The following is a 13,500-nucleotide window of genomic DNA, read 5'->3' as shown; positions in this document are numbered from 1 at the left end:
AATTTTATGTGTGCTGACAGATATATTTTTACGTAGATGTGTATATGTGTATGCATTTACACATGTAAAAGAGAGAAAATGAAATAAATGGCTCCTGTTGGCCGGAAAACACACGGCCATTTCAAACTTCAAAGGGAATATTAAAGAGAAGAAGTGAATTACAAAAAGTTTTAGAAATGAAAAATATTTTTGCATTGTCTCCTTAACACTATTTTATAAATCAGTCTCTTTCATGGCACACACAAAAGAGATTAGCAATGGTTACACTGCATAGTGAATGTACAGACTCAATAATGTGCAATTACAGAATAAACAATAATCTGTTTTGCAAGGAAGAAAAAAAATTCCACTTAACACCGCAATAAGCCCATGATAGGATACCAATTTTACTAGGATCTACTAGCAACGTGATGGTAAGATTAAACAAATATGTGGCTACACCATAGGTAATGCCTCATTACCATTATTCCTTCCTTGTTTTTTAAATGTGTTGGGCTTCAAATCTACCAAAGCCTTGGTAGCACAATTATAGTTTCTCGTTTTTATTTCTACTTGCCATTATGTGGACAAATGGGCAGGAAGCTCAACTCCCCCTCCCTACCCCCCAAAAGAAAAAATAGTTCCCATTTGACTTCTAGATAAGTCGTTGTAGATCCACACCTGCAGCAGACGAAGTCCCAGCAACCACGCTGGCTATCAGGGCTTCCCCACCTCCCCTCCCATGTCCAGCCACGGGAGGTGCTGCGTACAACACCATTTGGATTCTGTGAGGAAAAAGGATAAACCCCGACTCAGAAAGGAAGGCGGCATGTCAGTGCAGAAGGGATGTTCTCACCTCTTCGCTCATGGCTTCAGCCTGAGGAAACCAGGAAGGGTGCTCTGCTCAGGACAGACAGCAATATTCACAGCCTGAATTGTGAATAGAAGCAGCTGAGGGTCAGGGTAGGGATGGATCATGGACAATTCGACACTTCCACGTAGGTATTTCTTTCCCTTTGCAAATTTGGGCACGAAACCTGAGCAGTCAGTCTCAGCCCACCCTACAATAAAGCAAACTAGTTTTTCATAGTAAATTCTGTATGTGCATGTGTTATTCCCCCCTGAAGATAAATTCTCATATGGAAAGATACCTCCAAAACCCAGATGCAGCGTGAGGGGTGCAGAAGCAGCAGTGTTCCCTAGCTGGCAGTCACCATTTCTGTGCTAATGAAACCATCCTGCTTCAACACCAACCACTGCCACCACTTCCGAGCATTGCAACACATATTCACAGAAGGAAAAAACAGGCTCAATAATTCAGTCCATAGAATGCTGAGGTGCACAGTACTGTGAATGAGAAGGGACCGATCTCCCTCCAAAAAACCCTAAGCCATCATTAAAAATCAGAATGCAAAGCTCTTAGCTTAGACAAAAACCACCAAAGATTTGGGAAGTTCAAATCCATAAGTGGGGATGTTGGCTGATCACAGCTTCTTACAAATACAGGATGCTTTTAAATGATGAAATATGGAGAATGAATATTTCCTCTTCTATTAATTGCAACACAAGCTGAAAGTGTCACCAACTTTAGCTAAAACCCACCTTTCCATTGCATTAAACTTTTCTGTTACATTACTTAATCGTCGGGGAGGGCAAAATCATGTGCAGATACTCTCTGTTATATGAAGGAATTAGCAATTCCTTTTAAAGCTCTCAATTTTTATTTTTTATTTTTTTTTAAAAAAGGGGTCAGGCAGCAGGCAAGTTCTTACATTGTTCCATAAAATAATCTAGAAGTTACTGAAAACTCTGGTAAGAGCCACTTCCTCAGAAGTAACATTTCCAGGGTAAAAAAAATGGCTTACGTGAAAGTTCTCCTTACTCTTCAGTCTCTTCTCTTTTTTTTTTTTTTTTTTTTTTTTTTTCTTTCTTCGCCCCCCCTTCCCCCCCCCCCCCAGCTTTAATCTCCAATATGTGGCTTGGAAGAGTGGAAGTCAATTCATTCTGTCGCATTTCTCCACTTTTGATACATTTATTACACTTCTCAAATGACTTAATTTTAGACTATCTTTGGAGGAGGAGAAACGGGGAAATGGAAGGTGAAAAACAAAAAGCAAAACATGGACCTTAGTGTTTCTTTTTGGATCAGCCTTGTTTTTGATGGAAATGGAGAGTAATTCTGTGTTTGCTCTGCATTTACTAATTCTCTACAAACCTTCAATGGGGTTCTTAATCCCATTTTTCAGTATGGATATTGGCATGTTAGGGTTGAAAACTTATTTACATCAAAGGAGTAGGAGTTACCCACTTACAAAAATCCCATTTGGTGCCTATAGCGTTACTATGGCTGACAATAGATTAGGTACCTCCTTGCGATCTCTTCTTATGCCTATAACTTAGACAACTAAATGTTTCTGGGAAACATCTCCCTAAACTGCAATGGATACAAGAACTAGGCGCTATTCTGAACTTAAAAATGTGCGAAAATCAAAGAAAGAGAAGCACACCCCAAATGGGTTACTTTACTAGGAATTATGTTCCCTGCACGTGCACCTCTATAACGCAGAATTCACTTGCTGGGGACGGAGGGAGGGAGGGAGCAGCAGAAAGTGTCTCACGTTGCAGGCTGCAGGTCTAACCTGCTTTTGGGCTGCTGCTCCGCTAGCTCGCTTTTTCAGGGAGGCAGCTAGATGAGGCAGGACAGAGTTTCTAACAATCTCTCTCTGGAGGCCAAAATCCTGGGGTGCTGGCTGTTCCACCGTCACCATCAAGTTAACAGCTTGTTGTGGTCACCCTTCTTCACCATAAATGGGTGAGCCTGTGCTGGCTGCCATGGCATACCCACCTCCTGCACGTGGAGCAAAGCTTTTTCCAGAGAGACCATCTTTGTAGGCTTCAAGAAACCTCGCATAATGAGCTGAGTATGAAAGGTTCGGGGACAAATCTCTGTCCTGCTGCAATAAGTGGTGTTTGGTCCTGGCTTTAGGACTACAGCTCCAAAAAGGAGCTCCCTGCATCCCCCGCTCTTTACCATAAAGGGCTTGTTCTACAACGGGGAAACCTGTGGTGGCACGGCTATGCTGTAAATCTTTCCCTGCAAATCTCTAATGCAGGGATGCTGCCACAGTGACGCTGCGTTTGCACATTTTGCAGTGGAACAGAGCCTAGGGAGCTCACACCTGAGAGGAGATCATCACTGCGGGTCCTCTGCAACCAGAAATGGTCTCCCAAGGAGCACCATAGCGGGAGCTGAAATTACAGAAATGCGAGGAGAGGCTGAACAAAATCAAAACAGCGTCTTGCTCCAAAAAGGCGCCTGTGTAGAGGTAGGTGGTCCCTATGCTGTGCCTCAGGCCAGTGGTTAAGCTTTTCACTCAGGGTGCACTCCTGAAGAGCACATGGATTGAACAAGAACGTGCTGAAGGGAAAAAGCAAGCCTACAACAAAGAGCAAGCAAGAAATTATACAGAATAGAGGGATGGCTGGTGTTGGGAGGTGCTTCCAACCTTTTGATGCAGAGTCATTCCCTTAAAATAATCTGAGGTTTAGCAAGCTGCAGTTATAGAGGTCCTCCCCAGTTTAAAATATGCCCCTCTTCCAGCCAGAGCCCTGTATTTCTGAGTTGTGCTGCAGCCACGGCTGAGATCCTGCTAGATAATTTTAACTCCCGAGCTAGAATGGGGCTTATCTCTGAGGCACATCTCTTCTGCTCAGATAAAGACAACTTCCTTTAACTGCAGATTAGATCAGCAGGCTCCATATCCGTACCTAAAAGCCACACAGCTAAACACACTGCATCTCTCCAGTTCAAACAACGCTCGCCGCTTTCTCAGAGATGAAGCAACAAAACTTGCACAGCTCCCAGGCTTTCCCTGGCTTTTGCACTGATGTTCCCCTCTGAAAACACAACAGTACCCAGCAGGCGCTCATGAAATTTGCCACAGCTCCATAGCTCTGGAGAAATAAGGGAAAAAAACCCCATAGCTTCACCACCCACTGCAATGTCGTGTTGCCACATAGTGGCAACAGAAACCGTATTTCTACCAAATGGGCGAGGAGAGTTAAAACTCCTTGCAAGATGGAATAAGACATCGCTGGAAAAGCACTGCTCACTTCTAGGATCAACTAGGATCCTCCTCTCAAGAATTTGATTTTATCATGCTCTCTGCATGAGAGAACAAATTTTTATGTGCCTGCTTACCCCGTGTCTCTGCCCCATCTCTCCTTTCCAAACTGGCTTGCCCTCCCTTCGAGAAACTACTTGCAAGTTTGTTTTGAAAACGTTCAACCTCCATCAGTTGCAGCAAGCATTTTTAAATTTGATAAAGGAATTTGCCTTCAGTAAGAGGGCTGTTTTTCACTGGCCTTATGAAAATTCATGCATATTTTGCTAAGTCCTAGGTCATTACATTGAGCAGAACTTGCCTCTGGCAGTGTGGCCAATTCCTCAGCTTCCCAGCAGCCCCATATAGCTAGATGTATATACCGTATACACTGTTTCACACTATGCACGTGCAAAACATACCTTTGAAGCCTGGTATATACTGTATATTCCATACAGCATATATAAGGTCATTCATGAAATTTGTTACATGCTGTCTCCCACTAAATCACCGCCATCGTTCTCTATACAAATTCCCAGAAGGGTTTTCCATACAGAATGAAAATAATCCTGTCAAAAATATCTCCTGTGTTCCCTGGAAAAACAGGTAAGTCATACTGGCAGGACCTCCAAGCATGCAGTGCCAGGCCATACTGGGGACTAGTACTTTGGGAATAGAAATAGGGGCTTCAGACCAAACAAGATGGGAGATTCCCAACTTCCCTATTTTTAAAAGTTCCTAAAATATTTTAGTTACAAGTTTTTCAATTCCTTCAGATGCCTCCTCAGTTGGACTTTTAAGCCCTGTTTCATTGTGGAGGGTTAAAGACAATTCTTAAAGCCCCCCAAACCATCTTGAAACAAATTTTCTCTCTGCTCTGAGAGACAGTAGAGCTACATCAGGTGAGACAGCAATCATCAGCAATTATTTAAAATTCCTGCATGCTTTCATACCTTTGAGCAACAGAGATGTCCATCTGAAACCCCAGCAAGTAAAACATATTACACAGCCCTCCAGGTTACTTTAGTTCTCTGAATGATTACGTGTCCATGCGCACACATACCACACGTGCATTAGATTACTCATACACAATGCACTGCCTTCATAGCCACTGAGCTGCTACAGGAGGAGCACACAAAGATGTTTAGCTTTGGCAGTCTTTTTCCTCATCCCTTTCCCTGCCCTACAGAAATGCTGGGACAGCAGCGAGCTGGACCTGTCTCGAGCAACAGGACTGATTTTGCAAGCTAGGGTGGGGCACTTCCCCTTTTGGCTTTACTCCCTTCTCCCCTCCGTCTGCAGCCTTTCCACACTTTGCCTCCACCCAGCTATGTGTGAGTTGCAGCAGATTGATGTAATGGGAAGCTGTTGTGGTTGGCCTGGTGGCCCCTCAGCAATGCTTGTGTCCGTGCTCTCAAATGGTTGAGCTCCTTTTAAGGAAAGAAAGCGCTGAAGCAGCTCAGGAGGAGGACACTTGCCTGCACCAGTAACTAGCTACTTGTGCAGGTTACCACCTCTTAATGCCCGTGGCTGGGAGGGAAGACCCCAAGATGCGAAGGCACTGCCAGGTTCCCAGTGATGCCAGGCACCGAGGCTCTGCAGCTACACGGGTTTCTGCTTCGGTAACTGGGTTGTGCGAGGGAGGTAACAACAGTCACTTGACATTTCCCACTGGAGGAGAAAAATGTCAAAAAGCTCTTTGCTTTTAACGTCTCTTCCCATACCAGTGTCCTTTATTTCAAACAAATAGAGAGTTTATAACTTCATATAAATCTCATCTGTCTCCCATTGATGTCTAGGGTCACTTTGACTTGTTACTTTGGGCACCTTCTGTCAGTTGTCCAACAGTTTCAACACAATTTTGTGAGATGAGTTCTCCCCACCTCTTTCTCTCAGAAAGAAGAGTATCTGTACGCATTATATATTCCAGGTCCAGACTGTAATCTGTGACTACGGTGGTGATCACTTCTTTCAGTGAGAAACCCTTGACTTCCGTTGGAAGTCTAATGCTCATCTTCAGCATCATACAGCTGCCTTCACAGAAATGGTGAGCCCACAGCCTCTTCCTGAGGCCAATAACACTGTTAGATGGCTTTTCGGTTTTTACCCATTGATGGCCAGCTACGGTATGGGCAGTTACGGAAAAAGGAAGGTACTGCATGCCTTTCTAGGCAAATGCTACCACTGCAGCAAATGGCTTTTTCTGCATGAAGTAGGGTCTGACCTACAGCCCACTGAATCATTAGCTTCCCACGCGTGGCTTGAATTAGGATACAGTCCCAGCCCTAAATTGCAACTGTCTACCACATACAGGATGTTCAGTACTGATTATCCACAAAAGGTGCATGCAACATTTAACCTGAAACTTGAACGGAGACAGCAAGAATCAGCAGAGGGTATTTCAAATCCGCTCCTATGTTATAGGTTAGCATGGGAAACAGGGCTGCCTGTCCAAAATAGGCTGCAAAGCACTAATTCTTAATGGAATGGAATTTCAGTGGGATGTGCATTTCTAAATAACTTAGATCAAAATTTCAAAAGGATATTTAGCTGAGATGGTAAAACAGAGTCTCTAGTGCCTTAGGGAGCTATGAAAAACTAGCTCTTTGGTTGTCTGAAAACATCCCCTGTGTTTTCTAGAAAAACGAAATGTAGAGCAGGTGGGTGAGTAGAGTTAAAAAAACAAACAAACAAAAAAAAACCTATAGGTGCCAGATCATCCTCAGAAGGAAACTAAGGATGGAGAAGAGGACAACAAAGGAAGACCTAGTGGACAAAGCAGCAGGAATGAAGTTTGCAGGAGGAAGCTGCTCAACACATAGTGGCATTCTGGGAGTTACAACATTAAAAACATAGCAAACTTATCAAGGAAATTAAGACACATAGCATTGACCAGAACACGTCTTTTAACATGTTTCTGCTTTTCTGTGCTGCTTGGAGTTATTACTAGAAACTGTTGATGACTTTACTCCCACAAATGACCTTTTCACACCTGCTTATGGTTTTTGCATGGGTCAGAAGCAGCACATGTCTTGGGTGCCTTTGTCCGGGGATACAAGTCAAAGCACACATTTCATGAACCTCTGGATGCCACCTTTGTGAAATTTGCACCCTCTCTAGTAATTTTAAGTGAGACATTCAAACTCTGAAGGCACCCAATAAAATCTGTCAAGTGAATCGCATACTTTAGCTTCTGAAGTCTAATGCACCTTCATTCTCAGAGTGGGAGAGATGTTTCAAATGGTTCGCTCTATCAGGTCTATAGCACCATGTTCAAGTCTCAGTCTTTTTTGAAAAGTCTCTTTTGAAAATATGCAGAGGAGCTACAGCCTATCTTTCTTTTCTAAAAATAGCTTATTTCCCCTAATCTTTGACCTTCAAAATGCTAAATTGATGAAAAAGGTAATTAAACTTTTGACTTCAGGGTTAAAGGTTTCATGAAGTGTTACTACAAATCTGAGTAAGCAAACGGTCATTTGAACATTTCTATCTCACAGGCTGATTAAAATTTCTCACCTAATTTTAGTAAGATGAGGTAAATACTTACTCTTTTCATTTAACAAACTGCAATTTCTGTTGTTACCTCTATAACACTACATGTACAAAAAAGTCCTCCAGAGCCTCGTGGCCCTCTTCGATAAATGTCTGACTCAAATGATCCTTCTTCACTGCATGCCGTATGGACAGCTGATCTCTCAGGTTTTACAGATTAAGTGGAATGCACTGTAAATCATATGTTGACGCGTAGCAAAGTGCATAGGGGATTCCCTTTTGACAAAGGAAGCAGATGGGACATTAGGAAAGTCATAAATAGAAAAATTGTTGCCTGGTCGTATCTGCTCATGTGCATCGCCTGTCAGTTATCATAGGCCACAGTCTCCCAGGTATGAGATAGATATATAGATATAATATCAGTGAATCTCTACAATACTCTCCTGCCTATCATTCTTCAAAGTACTTCAGCTACTACTCAGATCATCCTTTTCTACCTGACTTTGGTGATTAAAATAGAGATGAGAAACAGATCTTAGGACTTAGAGATGAGAGCCTTGCACTGAACACCAAGCCTGTCTACACTGCCATGCCACTGCATACGTAGAAAGACAGTCCCCTTCATCTATGGGATCATACAGGCCAAACACCACTCCTAAGGCATCGGTTTATCCCTAGTTTATTTTCTTTTGATTATGATCCAGAATGTGCATAGCAATCACACGGCTCCTGATGTGTTTGGGCATGTGTTCAGACCCTTTTTGTGAAAAAGGAGAATTGATTTTTTCAGTATACTGTTTTCAAAAAGTTAGTTTAGGGCTAGAAAAAGGAGCAGCAGAAGAGGCAAGAGTGTATGCAGCTTTACAGAAAAGACAAACATTGCAAGAGCTGGAGTTGATATCTACAGTTAAGATCATCCATAAAACAAAGTACTGTGAATTGTCTTTGTTTCTGTTGACTATGGTTAAATGTCTCACTACAAGATGTGACCCTTCAAAACCAAAGAGCTATGAGCAGAGAAAGTGGCTGTAGAAAAAAATGTTGAAGTTAGGACATGGAACATCTAATTTATTGCTGAGTGCACAAAGTAAAACTAATGAGAACAACAGATGGAACTTATCATATTTAGGGGACCACAGATAACATTTTCTCCTTCATTGATTACAGAAACTTTTAATATGTGTTTATACTGATAAATAATTGAACTATTGGGAGAATCGTTATATCATCAGCAAATGTAAATTTCATCTTTGCTGGTTCTCTGTGATATTTGTGAGGTGAAGTAAATTCAATGCAATCAAAAATCCTGTGTGTTTGTTTGGGTTTGAACAGGGGATTTTTAAAAATTATTATTATTTTTTAAATCAAGGTTTAAATATTTTGTAGAGTTTAGTTACTGCGGGAGAAAGAAGGCTTAACTCCTTTTACAGAGTTGATACACAAGCAGTAAAGGCAAGATTTTATCCAAAGAGCTTTGGACTGAGAAAAAAAGCACTAGGGTAAGGGATCAGATTATTAAAAAACATTTTTAAAAATTAATTTGTTCATAAGGTAGGTCAATATGCAGGTAGGAGCTGAACTTTACACTTACATTTTTGGTAAGAGGGGATCAAGTTGTAAATATAGTGAAGATACAGAAGATGCTCCATTCCCTACTAGCTAGTGCTGGAGTTTGGGAGTAGGCTCTGTTCCTAATGCTGATGCCATCTTGCTGTATTACCTTGACTTGATTATTTTGCCTTCTGTGCCTTCATGTCCAGCTACCATCCTTTATTTGACTTCCTTAGACAATAACATTTAAAGGCACTTGCAATCTCAGGGTGACAGTCTTCCACCCTGACCCTCATTCTTACAACAGGAATGTAAAAATGCTAAGTAATACTTTTATTTGTGGATAAACAAACATATTTTGATAGTCACTACTCTGTTGAGATATTTTTATCATATAGGGCATTGATCACAGCATTCTGTGCATTTTTTTTCTTATTTATTTTTTCCTACTACCAAACAACCATCATGCTCAAGTAATATCACCTAGTCTTTTTTAGGGGACTACATGTGAGCTGATGCATGCAGTGGTCAGCAGCATTACCGGTCCTTGGTGCGGAGTCTGGGATCCCTAAGAAGAACCAGCATTTTGCAAAATCATGTCTGGACAATAATTTATTTTAATCCAACAGACTTTATCAATTGTGGACTTTTACCTAGAAGAATAAAATTCAAGTGTTTTTTAAAGTTGTCTCAGTTAAAAAAAAATCAAGGATAAATGAAGATCAGATATTGGAATCTGAAAGATATGAATACTATGTGTGTTCTAATATGGCATTTCTGGAGAAATCTGAATAGCAGATAACATTCAAGATAGCATTCAAATAAATAGTAAAAAGAATAATAAAAATACCTGAGAGTTTACTGAATCTTTATCAAATTTAAGTTCAGATAATTTTGACCTGGAACCACATATTTAATTCCATTTCCTATGCAGAATGAAAACCATCTTTCTTGGGCAAAATTTCATGCAATTGGTCATGCTTTAGAAATAAGAGCAATAGTAGGATCTTTATAACTTCTCTGTGGATGAAAAGGCTTGCTGTCCTTCAGAATGCCTTTCCAAAAGAGAAGGTTGTACAAAAAAACCCACTAAGCACCTGAGTAATCCTGTGTTGAACAAGATGAAAAGGCACAGGACCTGCTTGTATACCAGCTTGCTATATAGTACTTTAACATTATTGGCATATTATATACTAATATTTCTTATCAGAGCGGACTTGTCATCTTACCCAAGACTCTCTCATTCTTAGCATTCTGTTGTCCTCCAGTACTAGTTGAAAGGTCCTCTGGTACAGGCATAGGTTCATCTGCATCATCTGGGACGTCACTAATTGGAGGACTTTCCTTGCCTAGTAGTGAAGAAAGTAGCATCATTGAGTCATCAGGGTAGCCTCATTTTCAAATAATACCATAAGAGGAACCACAAACCAAATAAAACTTAACAAAAAACCTAAACACTACTAAAAGCACGACATTCTTCGGACCAAAACCTGCTGTCCTGCAGAGAAAGCTTCTTTTGAATACAGGGGAATTATATTTGTGAAAAGAATGCATGGCCCACGTCTCTTCCAGATTTACTGGATACACAGTTATCAGTCTTACCCTTTTGGATATTTGTAACACACGTGGACATTTTTTCAGCTGCTATGCTCAGAAGATCAGGTTTGGTCCATGTAGACTGACAGATTACAAAGATTATCAAATGGTCATCTTTTGTAAAAACCCTTTTTTCTTCCACAAATGCTCCTTCAGAGCACATCTGGATTTGCTTCAATGACATAGTGAAGTCTAACCCACAAGTATCCTGGGTCTCTAACAGAACTACCCAAAAAATGAAATTTTATCTCCAACAAAACATTCAACTACATCTTCAGCAAGCTTCACTAACACCCACAGATCAAGCTTTGGCTTGTCCTTGTGCCTACAAGTAATTAAGTACCTGGGACTTCCTAAAACATAGACAATTAGCAGCCAAAAAATGACTTCAAGGGTTTTATCACATCTTATTTGTAAAGAGGAAACAAACCCCGGTATCTTGTGTACACAAGGTTTTGAAGAAGAAAACACTCTGGTGCTTTAGTGTGTTTTAAGTATTATGGAATTGGTTTAGTGCTGAACGCAATACAATAAGGAAAATAACTCCCTTGCTAAGTACTGCACTTCCAGAAATGAAGTTTCTTCGTTTAGCTTTCAGTCACAGGATACATGTCCTGCCCACAGTACTATCCCTGTCTTGCAGGGCTTCTTTTAAGTTTACTTCACACATCTGTGACAAAAGCAAGTCTTGGAAACAACTACCAAAAGAATTATCTAAGTGATTAGTTTCATCGACCATTACTAAAAGACTGGTCTTTGCATTAATAGCAAAGAATGGAATAGGCCCAGAACAGGATCTGAACTCAGTAATGTTCACATAAGACCTTTGTCTCCAAAATGGAGATGTTACCGATTTACATTGATGCAATCTATTAGACAGCCTGTGGTAATCAGCACACCAGCAGGGGCAGTAATTTCATGGCACAAAGGCCTAGCAAATTAGTGTTTTTTTTCTAATGAGGATTCCCTCATTAACAAACAAACATTAAGTAACTCTGAAATCACTTCACAGAAAATGAAAAATTAAAACAAGTATACCTTACTTAAGTGACAACAGTCTGGTAATGCCAGTTATGGATTTGACCTGAAAGAAGAAAAGGTTTTCCTCCCAACCTCCTGGATGAAGCAAAGCATTGTGCTGCCCAATCTATACTGATCATGACAGGGGGGGAAACGACAGGTAGGTTTAAGTCATCTTCTAAAATAGCTGGCTTGGGTTGTTTGCACAAATCTAGGTTTAAATGAACGAAATGAGTGGGTGATTGCATTTCTTAATGATGCGCCTATCAGCCTGTGGAGTAGCCTCTGAGCAGGAGTGGTGGGAGTGGCATTAGGTGAATGGTCTAAAACTGCAGCCAGAGGACTCAAGGGTAAGGAAGCAACAGTCCTGCAGTGGCAGAGGGACCGACTAGATGATTTCATAAGGTCCTCCCGTCTCCAGCTTCTGCGGGCTATTCTTAAAATCACACCCACTGGATGCGAGTGCAAGAGCGAAGGTGGATTGCGTAAATGGAAAAGAAGGACTATGAATTTTACAGCAGAGGAAAGTAAAAGCAGGAAGTTCATTAAAACAGTTTTTGCCTTTCACTGTTTAGCTCCTTATTTAGTTATTCCTGTAGTTTTCTGCAGTATTTTTATGGGATGTAAGGAACTTAAAGAACTGCCAGCAACTTTCCAATGCAAGTCCCATCCTGCCAAGCTGAGGTATCTCTAACAGATAGGACGTAAGGGTGAGGAAACACAGATGAAATATTTCTGCTTTTTCAACACTTCTCCCCCCCAAAAAAAACAAAAGCAAAAACCCAGAAGTTTAATCGGGGGTAAGAGGCAGTCCTGTCAGAATCAGCTCTCTTGATGCTACATGCAGGTTAAGGAAATTTGTTAAAAAGTAATAGTAATCAAAAGCCACCTGCATCTTCCAAGGTTCAAATTGTGCTCCTAATTACAACAATGGAAACGGATGCTTTCACTTAGTCTAAATTCAGAAGAACACCCTAAAAACCTGAAGGCTTTTTTGGCTACAAATCAATATAAACATATAATATCGGAGCTATGAGATAACAGATAGCAAACAAAATCAAAACTTTCTTAGTGTGTAATTAGGCATTCTGCAGTAAGCAGGCTAAGTAGGAGGCTCTGAAGATAAGTCAAAGCAGTCTTTTGGAATAGAAACCTGCTAGCAGACCAGTACTTTCACAGTTTATGGTGAACTGTTTGGTTCACTAAACAAATACCAATCTTGTACTTCTTAAATTAATAGCCATTTGCCCAGGTGGCCTGAATCAGACTAGCCTCACAGACTTGGTGGAGCAGAAGCTGAAGATCTGGTACACTTCCCTGTTTGCAGGAGACTGCAGTTAAGAAAACTTAGTAAACTTGTCTTTAATGACTCATTTCATATCATTTGATTTCTTCCTGTTACACATGATCGAGAAATCCCTGCATGCAAAAAGGCAGGGTAAAAATAGTGGATTTAAACTAGATATATTTGTTGAGCTCTGTGTCTTGAATTCTAAAGCATGATATTTGTATTTCATGCCTTAACTACATCTAAATTGTTACACCATGATAAGTTCACTACTGCATAGTAATCTTACAGATATGCAATTTCGCTAACATCCTTTTGCCAATGAATTTAGAAATGGAAAGCGGGTGGAGGAAAGGAGGGAACAGTTTCCCATTTAATTTCTAACAGGCATGTCCAGAACAATAACTAGTTGAAGGGATGGAGCTAGAAAAATCCATCTAGTGGCAAATACAGGGGTAAATTACTAAAATG

At 40.8% G+C, this 13,500-nt stretch overlaps 1 protein-coding gene across 16 annotated transcripts in view; it reads right to left on the bottom strand.

Annotated features, from left to right (window-relative positions):
* Positions 1 to 13,500, bottom strand: part of IKZF1 (IKAROS family zinc finger 1) — a 68,454-nt gene that overhangs the window by 37,305 nt on the left and 17,649 nt on the right. For all 16 annotated transcript variants that reach the window (XM_074576276.1, XM_074576279.1, XM_074576283.1 and 13 more), the window contains one exon: positions 10,355 to 10,474. In XM_074576276.1, the coding sequence (XP_074432377.1) occupies positions 10,355 to 10,474 (120 nt within the window). The remainder of the gene's footprint in view (positions 1 to 10,354; positions 10,475 to 13,500) is intronic.

Source organism: Larus michahellis, chromosome 2 (genome assembly GCF_964199755.1).
Source record: "Larus michahellis chromosome 2, bLarMic1.1, whole genome shotgun sequence".
In the NCBI taxonomy this organism is placed as follows: domain Eukaryota; kingdom Metazoa; phylum Chordata; class Aves; order Charadriiformes; family Laridae; genus Larus; species Larus michahellis.
The sequence above is the reverse complement of the archived record's forward strand: the minus strand, read 5'-3'. Positions and strand labels throughout refer to the sequence as shown.